Source organism: Puma concolor, chromosome A2 (genome assembly GCF_028749965.1).
Source record: "Puma concolor isolate L17-30 chromosome A2, mPumCon1.1.hap2, whole genome shotgun sequence".
Classification (NCBI taxonomy): Eukaryota; Metazoa; Chordata; class Mammalia; order Carnivora; family Felidae; genus Puma; species Puma concolor.
The window spans coordinates 48,876,832-48,892,191 of NC_141668.1; the positions used below are offsets into that span (position 1 = coordinate 48,876,832).

General features: G+C 44.1%; 1 protein-coding gene across 1 annotated transcript in view; it reads right to left on the bottom strand.

Moving 5' to 3' along the window:
- CHN2 (chimerin 2) overlaps positions 1-15,360 on the bottom strand; it is a 304,184-nt gene that overhangs the window by 20,733 nt on the left and 268,091 nt on the right. The window contains exon 7 of the mRNA XM_086693622.1: positions 14,082-14,159. Coding sequence (XP_086549748.1) covers positions 14,082-14,159 — 78 coding nt within the window. The remainder of the gene's footprint in view (positions 1-14,081; positions 14,160-15,360) is intronic.

Below are 15,360 nucleotides of genomic sequence, written 5' to 3' on the forward strand. Positions count from 1 at the left end.
ATTAGGGCATGCTCACTTGTTGATGGGATTGATACAACAGGTACAAGAGGCTGGAAATGTAGAGCAGAGGGAGTGAGGGAGGGATGATCTTGAAAAGCTGAGAGATGTTGAGGTTTAGGTCATACATGGAAGCAATATTCAAAAAGAACAACAGTTGAGGTTTTTCTAGGATTAGTAAAAGCACAACATCTCCAGATTCAGAAAAGCTAACTGAGTCTCAAACATGGTAAATTAAAAAGATAATATAACCTATATAGATTTTAAAGAAACTGCAGAATGCCAAAGAACAATCAAAATCCTAAAAACAAAACAAAACAAAAACACACAAAAACCCAGTTATTTTTGCCAAAGGACAGCAATTATGATGAAAACAGTTCCGTTCAGCACAAAGAAGCTAGAAGATCATGGAAAAATTTCATCAAAGAGCTCAGAGAAAATTACTGCCAACCTAACTTCTGTACTCCAGAGTGGGGATAAAATAAAAGTATTTTCCAGACAAATGCCAAGGGTGTTCACGCACAGATCCTTACTCAGAGAAATACTAAGGGGTATATACATCTGCAGGAAGCATACTGAACCTAGTGGCAAGAACAGGATTCCAGAAGCCATGGTGAGCAAGGGGTCAATCTAATCAAGCTCTATCTGCATAAAACAATAACAAGATGACTAATTTCAGGGCACTGAAAAACAGAGTGAAAAAATGGCATGGAAGATAGGAGGGGCTTTAAAAAGTCAAAGCATTCTATGGTTCTCATCATTTGGGATATGTACATAGAGCTACTTATTAACTAAGTAAGGAAGATTTTAAGTTAATTACACGTGTATTAGATTTTGGGAGTATACACAAAAAGGGTGGAATGGAATCTATAAAATGCCTAAGGGAAAATGAAATAAAGGTTTGATTAAGCCAATGAAAAGCAAGAAAGAAGAAAACAAAGCAATAAAAAAAGCACAGTAAATGGGGGGTGTGTGAAAAATCCTTATTTGTCTCTAATCACAACACATATGGCTCTAACACCAAATAAAAGCCCGAAATTTGCAGATATTCAAAAAGCCTTTGCAAGAAACACACTCAGAACATAATGTAATGGAAATGTTGAGAGTAAAGGGGTAGAAAAAACATGCCTAGCAAATGCTAGCCAACAGAAATCCCAAACAAATGTCCTGATATAAAGTTTATACTTTTTTTTATTAGTGATAAAGATGGTCATTATATAATGATTAGAGATTTAATTTTACCCTAAAGATATAATAGTCCTGAGCTGTTATGCACATGACAACATGGTCTCAAAAAATATAAAGTAAAAGTGGAAAGAAACCGAAGACAGATTGACAAACCCATAATCATAACGGTTTTTAACATCTATTCACAGAAATTAATAGATCAAATAGGTTAAGTTAACATACTGGATACAAAAGGGACCTCATATCCAATAATTTATAGAATATGTACTGTTTAAAAAAAATGCAAGAAATGTGTACACAAACTGACCACAAAGCAAGCCTCAACCTACAGAAAAGAACTGACCCAATACAGGCCATATTCTGACTATAATTCAATAAAATTAAAGATCAATAATAGCCAAACCCCAGTATATTTGGAAATTTAAAATAATTCTAAAAAATTAGCAAAGAAAAAATCTTAATGGAAATTACCAAATATTTGGAATTGAAAGACAAAACACTCCTTGTGGGGGTATAGAAGCTTTCAATGCCTGTATTAAAAAGTATAGGTTGGAATTTTTTTAAAGGTTTAACATTAATAAGCTAACCATACTATTTAGGAAGCTAGAAAAATAATGAAGTAAAACACAAAATAATAAAGATTATTGCCAAACAGAATCATAGAAAGAAAAGATAAAATAAAAAGAATAAAAAACCTCCAAGGTGATTTATTTTTAATTTTTTTTTAACATTTATTCATCTTTGAGAGAGAGAGAGAGAGAGAGAGAGAGAGAGACAGAGCATGAGCGTGGGAGGGACAGAGAGAGAGAGGAAGACACAGAATTTGAGGCAGGCTCCAGACTCTGAGCTGTCAGCACAGAGCCTGACACGGGGCTGGACCCATGAACCACAAGGTAATGACCTGAGCCGAAGTCGGACATTTAACCAAAAGAGTCACCCAGGCGCCCCTCAAAGGTGATTTTCAAAAGGATTTATAAAATAGGCAAACTTTGGGCAAGACTGGTCAAGAAGAAAAACACAAGTGCTAAAGAGAACATAAATGCAAATGCAGTAAAGATACTAAATATAAATCTTGAGAATACTAGCTTTATACTAAAAAAATTAAAAGTTTTGTGACATTGATAATTTTCTTTTTTGATGTGGATACTTTTTTTTTAATGCTTGTTTATTTATTTTGAGAGAGAGAGAGAGAGAGAGAGAGGGAGGGAGGGAGAGAGAGAGCCAGCGAGCGTGAGTACAAGCTGGGGAGGGGCAGAGAGAGAGAATCCCCAGCAGGCTCCACACTGTCAGTGCAGAGCCCCACATGAAGCTCGGACTCACGAACCATAAGATCACCACCGGAGCCAAATCAAGAGTCAATGTCCAACTGACTGAGCCACCCAGACACCCCTGACATGGATAATTTTTGTAAAGAGTGTAAATTATCAAAAATTACCCAAACTAATATGGAAAACCCAAATTCAATTATATCCATTAAGTAATTGAATCTGTAGTAAAGCATCTACCCTCAAATAGTTAATGAACCCAAATGATTTTATTTTAATTTTTTTTAATGTCTATTTATTTTTGAGACAGAGAGAGACAGAGCATGAGCGGAGGAGGGTAGAGAGAGAGGGAGACACAGAATCCGAAGCGGGCTCTAGGCTCTGAGCTGCCAGCACAGAGCCCGATGCGGGGCTCGAACTTACAAGCTGTGAGATCACGACCTGAGCTGAATTCAGACACCTAACCGACTGAGCCACCCAGGTGCCCCCCTAATGATTTTCTTAAGTTTTATCAAATGTTTAACAAATACATCATCTCTAACTAACATAGACTATTCCAGATTGGAGGAGAAAAAAAAAGAAGAAAAGGTCCAGCATTTGCTTTATGAGCTAATACAATCTTGACTCAAAAACTATACCAGACCATGAAACTAAAATTATAGGTCAATTTCAATTATGACCATAAATGTAAAAATCCTTAAAAAAAGATCTTACTGAATGTAGTGTTATATTTAAAAAAATGTCATATCAAGGGGGGCTTATTTCAGGGATTTAAAGTAGATAACACATCACTAGAATTCACCACAATAACAAGAGAGAGAAACCACACAATCATTTCAAAAATTAGAATACAACAATCAATAAAATTCAACATCCATTCACAACAATAGCACTTCGCATACTAGGAATAGAGGGAACTCTCTTAAAAATAGTTGATTAAAGGTATCTCTGACACACGCATAATGGTCATCACATTTAGAGATGAAATATTAGAATAATTTCCTTCAAAGTCAGCAAAAAGATAGGGCGGTCTATGAATGCTTCTCTTGGGCATTATCCTGAAGAATTTAGCCAGCATAATAAAGTAAGACAAAGAAATATATAACTGAAAGAAGAAACAGGCCATCAAGTTTCCTTAATTTAAGAGCAATATAAAGAAATCAGAAGCATTACTATACATAAATAACACCTCATTTTATTGAACAATAAAATTAAGGACTCCATTTACAACAAAATCTAAACTAGTTAGCAAATAACTAAAGACACTAACGACATAAATAAGAAGAGAGATAGTCTATATCCTTGCACAGCATTACTCAGTGTGATAAATATGTCAGTTCTCCTCCAAAAGTCTATAAATCCAATATAATTTCAGTCAAAACCTCCATGGTACTTTTCACCAAACCTGACAAGATGGTCCTAAAACTCGTAAGAATAAAGTCGAAAAGGCGAGTCACAATAATTTTGTTTTTATTTTTTTTTAATGTTTATCTTTGAGCGAGAGAGAGAGAGAGAGAGAGAGAGATCGCGCGCCTGAGTGGAGGAGGGCCAGAGAGAGAGAGAGGGAGACACAGAATCCGAAGCAGGCTCCAGGCTCTGAGCCATCAGCACAGAGCCCGACGCGGGGCTCGAACCCACGGACCGTGAGATCATGACCTGAGCCGAAGTCGGACGCTTAACCGACTGAGCCACCCAGGCGCCCCTATTCACAATAATTTTGAATAAGTAAAAGAATGTAGGAAAATAGCTCTGGCCATACACCAAGACTTCTATAGTAACAAAAAAGTAAAACACTGCAGGATGGGCCACCAGACCAGTAGCATAGAGCAGAAAGGGCAGACACAAAGTCACACATCCGTGGAGAATTGGTGTATCTCAGAAGTGGCTTTACAAATTAGTGGGAAAAGGAGGTCAGAGAGATGAATTATTTCCTATGTCATCCACCTGTCCACCCACTCATCATTCACTCGTGTATCTCAGACTTACATGCCGACTGCTTACTTTGAACCTGGCACTGTACTAGTCTTTGGAGATACAAAGTCTGATGGATCAGAGGAGGAAAGACCTCCCTGCGCTCAAAGATCTCATCTGTAAGAATAAATAGGCAACATAAATAATGATCCTATGGTAGTATAACAGAGATTACAATAGATTCTTCCTGAGAAGTCCGGGGGGAAAGTGATACTTGAACGGAGTTTTCAAGGATGGAGAAGACTTCACCAGACTGGGAAAGACAGAATCTGGTGGGGAAGTTGTGTGGACTGGGGTGGCAGATGGCTTAGGGAGGACATTCTAAGAATGGGAAACAGCATCGCCAGAGGCCAGTGAGGGTGGGCTTGGTTTTTGAAAGGTCATGCAAAAAAGGGGTGACAATTTTTTTTTTTCTGGAATATCTCCAGTGGGTAAGAAATTGCGTGGGAAATATCTCCATACCTTGGGGTAAAAATGAAAACACAATGTCTAAAAAAAGAAAATAGAATATTTAGAAGTTAGGAGACTAGCTATAATTATATATATATATGCATTCAATGCTTATTGGCCCTGCCCATGTTGACCAACATCCTTTCCCATCAGTACATCCCCACCGCCTTCGATCTCATTTCTTCAGCCAAACAAATGCAGACAGACGTTTTTTGAATAGCAAAAAAACTTCTGTGTCCCCACAAATGCACATTCCCACAGAAATAAAACAAAATGGGGACAGAGGGGAACATAAAGTTAAACATTATTTTAGGCCCACTGCCGAATTTCCTCTTTGTGATGGGCCACACTGTTTATTTTCATGGCTGATCTATTGTTCAATTTTCTTTTGGGTCCGCAAGGGCAATCTCTAAACAGTAGACTAGATGTAAGGCTGAGGTCACTCTCTGAACGCATTCTGTTTAGGGTTGAGTTATGATGGCTACTCTCCCAACGAAATACCCCGTATCTTGAAAAATCACTGATCAGCTTTTTCCATTCTGTGAAGTTTATTGATTTTCAAGAATATCTTTTCAGAAAAAAGGACATTTTGCCAACTTTAAGGCAGTAACTAAAATACCCTAGACAGGAAGAAAATACCCCAGACAGGAAGAATGTCGGTCCAAGACCATTATACTGGGCATGGTCTGCCTGGGATTCCAAAACCACACCAAACAGAAAAAGATGATATTACGGGAGATAAGGTATGTTTGACAAATAGCCCAGGAATGGCCACTTAGTGCAAACAAGAGCCAGATTTGTCAAGAAAAATCTCAGGCGTTCAGCGAGTATCCCCTGACTTGACTCTAAATGAGCAGGATGTTGTTTGTCTCACATCTGCTGAATCTGGAAGGCAGTATTCCCTCGTGGTTTCATAACTAGTGTGTTTCGATGGGTCAGCGCAGACCCCATCCAAGTGTGTAATCAGCTCAGATCAGGTTCTAGACTGTAAGAAAGAGAAAGTGCTTTTTGTGACGCGCTACACTTGAGAAAGTCGTGCTTTTCCGTGTCCGTCAGCCATCAAGATTTCTGAACCTTGGCACTAGGGACATTTCGGGCTGGATAAATCATCGTCACTGTACGCTGTTTAGCAGCATCCCTGGCCTCTACCCACTAGATGCCAGTGGTACCCGCCAGCTGGAACAGCCACAGATGTCTCCAGACTTTGCCAAATGTGCCCAAGGGGCAGAATAACCCTGATAGAGACTCATTGCTATAAACTAAAACCACATCGCCTCAGCTGGTAGTTTTTATTGTTTATATGAAAAATGAGAACTTTAGGGGCGCCTGGGTGGCTCAGTAAGTTAAGCAACCGACTTTGACCCAGGTCATGATCTCGCAGTTTGTGAGTTCGAGCCCCGCGTCGGGCTCTGTGCTGACAGCTGGGAGCCTGGAGCCTGCTTCAGATTCTGTATCTCCCGCTCTCTCTGTCCCTCCCTCACTCGCATTCTGTCTCTAAAAAATAAACATTAAAAAAAAAATTTTTTTTTTTTTTTTTAATGAGAACTTTATTCTTTTGATTTTAAAAGGATTCTTTGGGTCAAAGGCAGCTTTGTCTTAGCATAGGAGAGGGGGCTGGAGGTGGCTAACATCACTTCCAGCTACAAGTTGCTGGGTTTTGGGGGTCAGGTAGTCCAGCTTCTGCCCAGTTACCCCAAGGGCTTGTCTGTAGTCACCCAGGGGGTCAGCTGCACTTGGCCTCCCGGGCTCAGCCAAGGGTTCTTCCTGTCATCTACTTACTGCTTTTCTCATAATCATGTGACAAATTAACTCATGAGAAATTAGGTTAAACTTTGGACTTTTCCCTCTTGCGAGATCAGATGAAATAATGACCTTGACGTGAACCTTTTCAGATGTAATGTAAATATCCGAGGGGAATCGCTCGCCCCCCAGAAAGCCTGCTCAGTAGAGGTGCCTGAGGGCTGGGTGTGTCAACCGAGATACCATTCATCCCCCAGATCTGTCTATTCAGCAGCTGTTCTCGTAGCCTTAAAAAAGGATTTAATTTCGAGGACACTGATTGCCACAAAATTTTTCGGGTATCTCCCCACTGCAAAAAGTGACATGAGCTAGTGGTCACTTCCTCCCAGGTTAATCAGGGTATCAGCACCAATATTCTTGTGACAATGCCCTGCCCTCCAATCCTCCAGTGCTTCTCCATGGTCTAGTGCGTGTTTTCTCGATCCCAGCACCCCTGACGTTGGGGCCAGATCACTCTTTGTGGTCGGGACTTGTAGGACGTGCTGGGCATTGCAGGAAGTTTAGCAGAATCTCTCGCCTCTACTAGACAGCCCGTTAGCACATCCCAGTTATAAGGATCAGACATGTCTCTAGACCCTGCCAGATGTCTAGGCGAGAAGCACTCTGGTTGAACACCTCCCAGTGGAAGAAGAGCTCACATTCTTAGGTCTCCACTGGTCTTTCTTGTACCTGGTAGTGCCTGGCACAGGGCTGACCCTCAGTCCATATTCGCTGAATAAGAAACTGCGTATCTAAATAGTTTCCCCATCTTAGAACTTTGAAAAAGACCCAACGAATATGCACAGTGATCATTGGTGCTTTTCTTTTTCTCCTCACAAAACACAAAAGGAGTATTTCTCTGGACTTAAAATGCCAGAATCAGCCATTTAGTCATTTAGAATAGCCCCTTTGATATGTTCTTTGGAATAAAACAAAATATAAAATTCATAACAGCTACGCACTTGATATGGGTCAGACTCATGAGTAGATGATTTACATTTGTGTAACAGCTTAACCAAGCCACCGCCCTGGTGTGTGGCCTAAGCAAGGGTTTGTTGTCAAAATCTATCCTCTTTCCACCAGGTTCCGATGGTTTGTAAAGGATTTACAATGACGGTGTTCCAATATTTACATGAAAACAGGTCAAGGAGGAATAAGACAAGCTTTTAGTCAGACCCTGACAGGCAGAGAAGGCCCTCGCCTATGTGAGAACCGTGTCCAAAAATGGTTTCCTCTCTTGCCTGAAATCCCTGCCATGAATGAAATTGCATTGGATAAAGGCGCCGTGCTATTGGTTTCAAGAGGACCCATTTACATTATTTTTACGCTTATTTATTTTTGAGAGAGAGAGAGACAGAGCGTGTGACCAAGGGGAGGAGGGCAGGCAGACAGACAGACACACACACACACACACACACACACACACACACACACACACACACAATCTGAAGCAGGCTCCAGGCTCCGAGCCGTCAGCCCAGAGCCCAACGTGGGGCTCGAACCCATGAACTGCGAGATCATGACCCAAACCAGAGTCGGATGCTTAACCGACAGAGCCACCCAGGTGCCCCTGGGTCTTTCATTTTATATCCAAGGTGATGAAGTCTGCCCAAATGGCCTTTTCTGAAGCTGATTCCTGCAGGTGTAATATCCAACTGGCCCCGTTGCCGGAGCACAAAGAAGTGGGATCAGCACGGGCAGCAAAGGGCACTGGGCCACTGCGTGCCCACGAGAACACAAGACAGGCAAAGTAGTAGGGACAAAGAAGGGCTCACACGTTCTTATGAAGTCAAGGACAAGGAAAAGAGAGGGGTTTGCATATGGAAAGCACAGATGTCTTGTTCCAAAGCACATGACCACTGACTGATGAGAATGCAAAAAGGAATGATAGGCACAGAAACTGTGAATGGGCCACATGACCCCAACGGCAAGGTGGTGGTGCTGCCCCTGGACAGGTGCCCTGGCCACAGCTCCACTCCTGAACCCTGGTGCAGGATCCCATGATCTTACGCGTTGGGGAGGCAGGTGCACAAGGAGCCTGCTGAATGAGCTTGCTTGTATCCCTCGTGGACGTGGGAACTGGGTGCTACTGATGTAGCCTTGGTCTACAGAGAGTGGGGGACACAAAAGGGTACGCTGAGAAACCATTTAACTTCTGTCCAGACTGGGCCACTTTTGAGAGTCGCCACACAAGAAGCTGGGACAACAACAGTGAGCCCGGGCATGAGTCTCCTCCCCTTCCCCCCTGTATAAGACACTGGGCAGCCCTGCCCAGCCAGACCCGCTGGCCAGATGGGGAAGGAGGGCTGGCCTGGCACACCCTGATACGACCCGTCTCTCTGGCACAGCCTAGTGGACCTGGCAAGGGCCCACACCTGCGAGGGCTTGAGCACAGCTAACACAAGTGTAATAAGCTACGCCCAAGGGCAAACCGTGCGGTGGGGTGGCCAGTGGGGAGAGAACGTGCAGTCTTAGGTAGACAGGGCCGTGAGATGCCTGCTACACGTCCTTTCGGCCAATACCTACCGACAGCCTGCTCTGGGCCAGGCCCTGTCCTGGACACTGGGGTTTCTGCAAAAGGAAAACAGACCCGAACCCCTGTCCCTAGCCCCAGGGGTGAGTGTTTCCGGCTGGTAAGGGGAAGGCGAGCCTGCAAGTAAATACGTATCGTGCCAGTGGTCAGTGCTATGGAGAAAAGTAAAGCTGGGAGGAGGCTGGGCAAGGGATGGGTGGGGGACAGGAAGGGGATGGAAGGGGAGGGACGGGGCGAGGGCGGGGAGGTGGACAGGGGATGGGAAATGTGGGGTGGGGCCGAGTGGTTTGCCTTTCAACTTTTAGAATTTTCTGGGCCTCTGCTCTCCATCCATATTCCATGTAAGGAGAGAAGAGTGGTCCTGCAATGTTTGGGTGGAGGGAGAGAATTCAGTAGAAGGAAGGAGTGATGTATGCGCACATGCAGACTGGGAGGGCTGAGCACCGAGTGGGAGGAGTGGAGAAAATGCCCAGGGTCATCCGTCTCCCTGGATCTGGCCCACCCCAGATGTGAAGTGAGCACCTCCCTCCTCGATGGTCTCCCAAACAGGGAGCACCCTGTTCACTCCTGGCTCATTTCTGACTCCCAAGTTTTCGTTCATGTCATTTGCATTGCCCAGAGCACTCTTGCATTTTTCTGTTACATGTAGTTAATGAGAGTGGAAGAAACAGACGATAGAAAAAAGGAAAGAAGGGCATGGAGAAGTAAGGTAGAAAAAAAGAAACGGGGTGCTTGGATGGCTCAGTCGATTAAGCGTCCAACTCTTGATTTCGGCTCAGGTCATCATCTCATGGTTTGTGAGATGGAGCGCCGAGTCGGGTTCTACACAGACAGCACAGAGCCTACTTGGGATTTCTCTCTCTCTTTCTCTCCCTTTCACTCTCTGCCTCTCCCCCACTCATACACGCTCTCTCTCTCTAAATAAATCCAAAAAAAAGAAAATAAGAAATATAGAGACAGAGAAAGCTGAACATTACAGCGCAAGAGATGAGAGAGACAAAAAGATGAATAGTAAAATAATAGAAGCTCACCTTACTGGGTGCCACGGACTGGAAGTGATTTACGTGTATTCTTTAAGCCTTACAACACTCCCATTCTATAGATAAGGAAACTGAGGCTCATAGAACTAAGCTCTTTTCCAAAGGTCAAGCTATGGCCAGGAGTACTAAGCTGACCATTGCTACATCATCGCTGTGCTAAGTGGGGAAGGAAGGAAGGACAGCCATCCAGATTGTTGGGGCTCTGGGGATTTTGGAGCTTAGCCAAAAGGTGTTATTAGGGTAGACCATCTCAAAGAGAGATATTCTACGTACAGGAGAGTGTCTCTACTAGATAAACAGAGATGCAGATATAAAATGAATTAAAGGAGTGTCTCTTCCTTTATCAAAGGGTTTTCATTTTATTTTATTTATTTATTTTTTATTTTTTTTTCAACATTTATTTATTTTTGGGACAGAGAGAGACAGAGCATGAACGGGGGAGGGGCAGAGAGAGAGGGAGACACAGAATCGGAAACAGGCTCCAGGCTCTGAGCCATCAGCCCAGAGCCTGACGCGGGGCTCGAACTCACGGACCGCGAGATCGTGACCTGGCTGAAGTCGGACGCTTAACCGACTGTGCCACCCAGGCGCCCCAAAGGGTTTTCATTTTAGATAAGATCCTGTCAATTTCATAATTTCTTCAACAAATACCTCCTAATTCCCAGTATGTGCAAGTAATCCCAGAGAATTTAGGATTTAAATGAGCAACAACTATATCTGCATATGAAAAGTACATAATTATTGCATGAGAGGAAGTATAACTTTAATTTGCTTCCAAAAGCTTTTCTTCCCAGAGCTAACTTCTGTCTTTTCCTAGACATGATTTGTTTATTTTTTTAATTTTTTAATTAAAAAAAAAATTTTTTTTTAGACATGCTTTGTTTAAACAGCAAGGACAGTAGGTAGGCACCTAGGAGCAGTGCCTGGGGGCTTTCTGGCAGTTAAGTTCCCAAAGTGTATAGGGGTGGGAGTTTCTATTCATTCCTCTTCATGAAGTTTCTGGAGAGAGCCAGGAGGCCGCTTTTTACCTGGAGGCATAGTCCTTACTGGGGCAAAAAAATCTGGCTGTGGGGTGAGGCATTTAGATCCGCTGGCAGATTGGAATCTCTCGTAGGACCCCCTAGGCAAGAGCACAGCCAGGGTCTAGCAAACCTTATTTGCTGATGAGCGTGAAAATGCGATTATTTGTTTTTTTGTATTGAACACTTACGCTATACTAATCACGTAGTACTCTAAAATAATAACCCGAATTACAAATCAAGAGTTTCTGCACAAAGCCTCTTAGATGTCAGCATAAAGAACAAGTTTGTGTTTTATGTCTTAATTTTATGCTGATTTCAAGCAGATGGCAGGGGCCTTTTGATAAGAGTTTTTCTTTGTTTGGTTGATTCAGTGGTGATTACTAAAAACCCGCTGCTCTATTTATAGCACTGACCAGCTTTTGGAGTATTCCTCTAAAGACCATGCAAAATTTCCACTTCAAATTGGTTGGGGGTGAGGAGAGGGCTGAATGAGGGTGGCAGGGGTGAGGAGTGACAGAGGAAACCACCCCCTCCCGGCCCTGCCACTCATCCATCAGGACAGTGGCACGGGCAGTACCATTGAAAGCCACGGTCAACGGACACAGAGACTCAAGGGTCTGCCATGTCTTGAAGATGTCTATTTACACACGGAAGAGAAACGCTCCTGTCTGCCTTGCGTACTTTCCCCTAACAACTTGTCTGCTCTCTACCTTTTCTTGTCTCGATAGCTGTAAGTTAGAAGGGATCACACCGAGTAGATACTGACTTTTCCAGCAAACACTGAAAGAGCTGTTGATGGATTCCAGTGGTAAATAAGTAATTAATACAGATCGCGTGTTAGCAACAGCACTACGTAGGAAACTAAGTCTCAGCTGCCTTTTTTGCTTCAAATGTCCTCCTTTCCCAATCAGAGATCTAAGATTAAAAAAACCGAAATCAGTTTTGGAAGTGTACATCGACCAAACATTTAGTTGTCGCAAGACACAAGCCCAGGCACAGTACGCCGAGGGAGAAGCTATCCCCATGCAAGCACGTATCGCGGTGAGGGCAGAATTCCAATTCCATCTCAAAGCCAGAAGCGCTGGTGTGTTCAAGAGGAAGGAAAAGAATTTGCCAAGTCCAAGAAGATCCACCTTCCCAACCCGTGGTAGTACATCCACAGGATGCAAAGAACCAGGATTTCTGCCCAAAGTCAGGAAAACATTTTCTTAAGACAAAAATATTAATGAGGGTAAATACAGAAAACAGAAAAGAGAAAAAAACACGAGGCTTTCTGTACTCCCCATGAGAGCCGTCACTATTCAGCCACAGGAGAAATATCTAGAGCCTTGGCGTCAGTGGGGATCTATAGAATACAAGTCTTCATCCTCAGGCTAAATATGGAGGGCTGAATAATTCCATTCCTCAGCTCAATTACAGCATGCAGATGCCCAAGCCCCTCGCTTTAGCAGCAGGGCAAACGGACCCGACAGACACGAGTGTTTACTTAATAGACACATATCTGTCCTTACAAAGAATTGAAAATCGACAGAATAAAATAGGTTTCCCTGGTCACCTCTGGTGAAGGGCTATCTAGTCCCTTCAACAGTTACTTGGGCTACTGGTTCTAAAGGAAACGAGTTTAAAAAAAGAAGACTATTCACGGGGCGCCTGGGTGGCTCAGTCGGTTGAGCGTCCACCTTTGGCTCAGGTCATGATCTTGTGGTTGACGAGTTCGAGCCCCACGTCGGGCTCTGTGCTGACGGCCCGGAGCCTGCCTCGGATTCTGTGTCTCCCTCTCTCTCTGCCCCTCCCCCGCTCATGCTCTGTCTCTCTCTGTCTCAAAAATAAATAAACATTAAAAAAAATTTTTTTTTTTTTTTAAAAGAAGACAATTCACAATTTGCCGCCCCCGCCTCTTCTTTTCTTCCTGGATCCTTCAGTCTCCACTCTCACCAGTGTCTAAACGTCAGCCCATTTGCTGGGGCAAAACCTCTCACTGTGTCCCCTCCACTCAACCACATCTCCGGCCAGGCCAATTTGGCATCGGAATCTCCTCCAGCCATTTCTTGGAAAACACATTAGGGCAAAGGAAATAGGCCGTGATTTCTGATGGTAGGCCGTTTTGTTTTGTTTTCTTTTCTTTTCTTTTTCTACAAGGGCTAGTCTGAAATGAAGATAGCAGTATTTCCAGTGTACAAACACACGTGGGAGTATGCACTAAAGCTCCCACCAGCTTCCCATATCTTTTTGTTTGGTCTGGTGAGCAGGATCAAGGCTGTGCCGAGAGGGGAGCCTGGCAAGGCTGCTGGGGTGCTCCCCCCCCCACCCCGTACCCAGAGCACAAGCAAAAGCTACTGGATGGCATCTCCTGTCCTATTCACAGCCGTCTACACATAAACCAGAGGAGTTAGCATCCCTGAAAACAAAGACAAAACACAGAATGTGAAATGGGCAATGGTTTTCTGTGCCTCAGAGACAGCAATATTCTTTAGAGCCACTCCGAGTGGAAAAGTACTGCTCGATGTTCATCAGAAGATCTCCCAGTGGCAGAGATCGGGCGTGCTCTGCTCTTCTTCTGCTGGACGGGGCGGGGGGATATGGAGAGGAAATGAGCCCAGGTCTCCAGGACTAAGTTAACATACATATAGGTGTTTCTAGGCATCAGGCAAACGGCTGTCTGAGGTCTCCAGTTTGATGCAAAGCAAAGGTCTCATGTTGTGCACGCAACTAGATGTGGAAAGCAAAGGAATCTGCTGTCTCATTACTTTATAATCAAAGGGGGGACGGAAACCATCAACCGCACCTCTCCACCTGCCCTTTAGTAACAGAAGAAAGAGCGCAGAGGCTTGCTTACCTTGAAGTTGTGTGTCTTCTCATAGTTGAAGTGGTTGTCGTTGTGCGTGAGGGCGGCCCTTCGGACCAGGGACGAGATCTGTGAACAGGCAAAGAGTCTGAGAGGGGGCCAAAGAAAACTGCCTTTGACTCCCACCTTCACCCCCAAGGCCACGGCCAACAGCTCCTGGCGTTTCCTGCCTTGCTTAGGCTTCCGAACCACAGCACATTTTTTCTCATTCTCCAGCCACAGTTCCTCGGAGAACCTAGCGCCTGGACCCCACATCTTTCTAGTTTCCACCGTGAAGCTCAGAGCCGTCAGGTTTTTTGAACCGCGGCTAATGTTAGGCAGCAGATTTGAGGCAGCTGCGTCCTGTCTGCAGAGGCCTCCGGCATGTGACCTGGAAAGGCTGGTTTGAGTGATGAAGGGGGTTCTGCATCTGAATAAGGACGGGGCTGTTTTGTGCTATTTCTTGAGGCCGACGTGTGCCTGGAACAATAGCACACATTCATGAGCACAGCAGTCCCCAGAAGCTGTATCCTGTCGCCACTGAGGGCTCAATGGAGGAGGCAGGGGCAGGCAGCTTTATTCCTCCTGCCACAGGAGAGACCTCTCGTGCTTGCTTGCACATTTCTCTCCCTCCCTCCCTCTCTCTCTCTTACACACACACACACACACACACACACACACACACACACACACACACACACACAACTAGTTCTGATGTTCAAAGCCCGATGCCGTATCCAATTATTCTGGGGGCTCTGAGCCCCATCCTGGGCTGAACGCCGGCAGATTAAACCTTTTAAACCCTGATGATTGTTTAATCTTATAGGGATAAAGCCTGCCTCCCTTTAGAAAAAAAAATCTGCCCTAGCATTCGAAGCTTAATTTTTATTCTTCTGTGTGCATTGAATTAGAACAGTCTAAAAAGTGAATGGGTCACAGAAAAAGCATGGCACTTCGGCACAGAGTTCCATCTACAACCAGAGTTTCAGCATAAAAGGTAGGGTGTCTTGCTCCAAGGCACCCTCCTGTCTCTCTTCCCCCCCCCCCCCCCATCTCCGCACGCATGCAGACAAGTCACTATTCCTTCATTCAAACCTAAACATCAAAGTCGCTTTTATTTGAACTATAACCCCTTCAATGTTCATTCTTTTAGGGCCTAAGCCTGATGCTCCCGATGGGTTTTCAAGCTTCATCTGTTTGATGGTCTCACTAGGGACTAAAGTTTTTAGTCCCGGGTCTCGCCACTAGAGCAGTGAGGAAATCATTGTGTCTTGGGAGTACTCCTGATCTG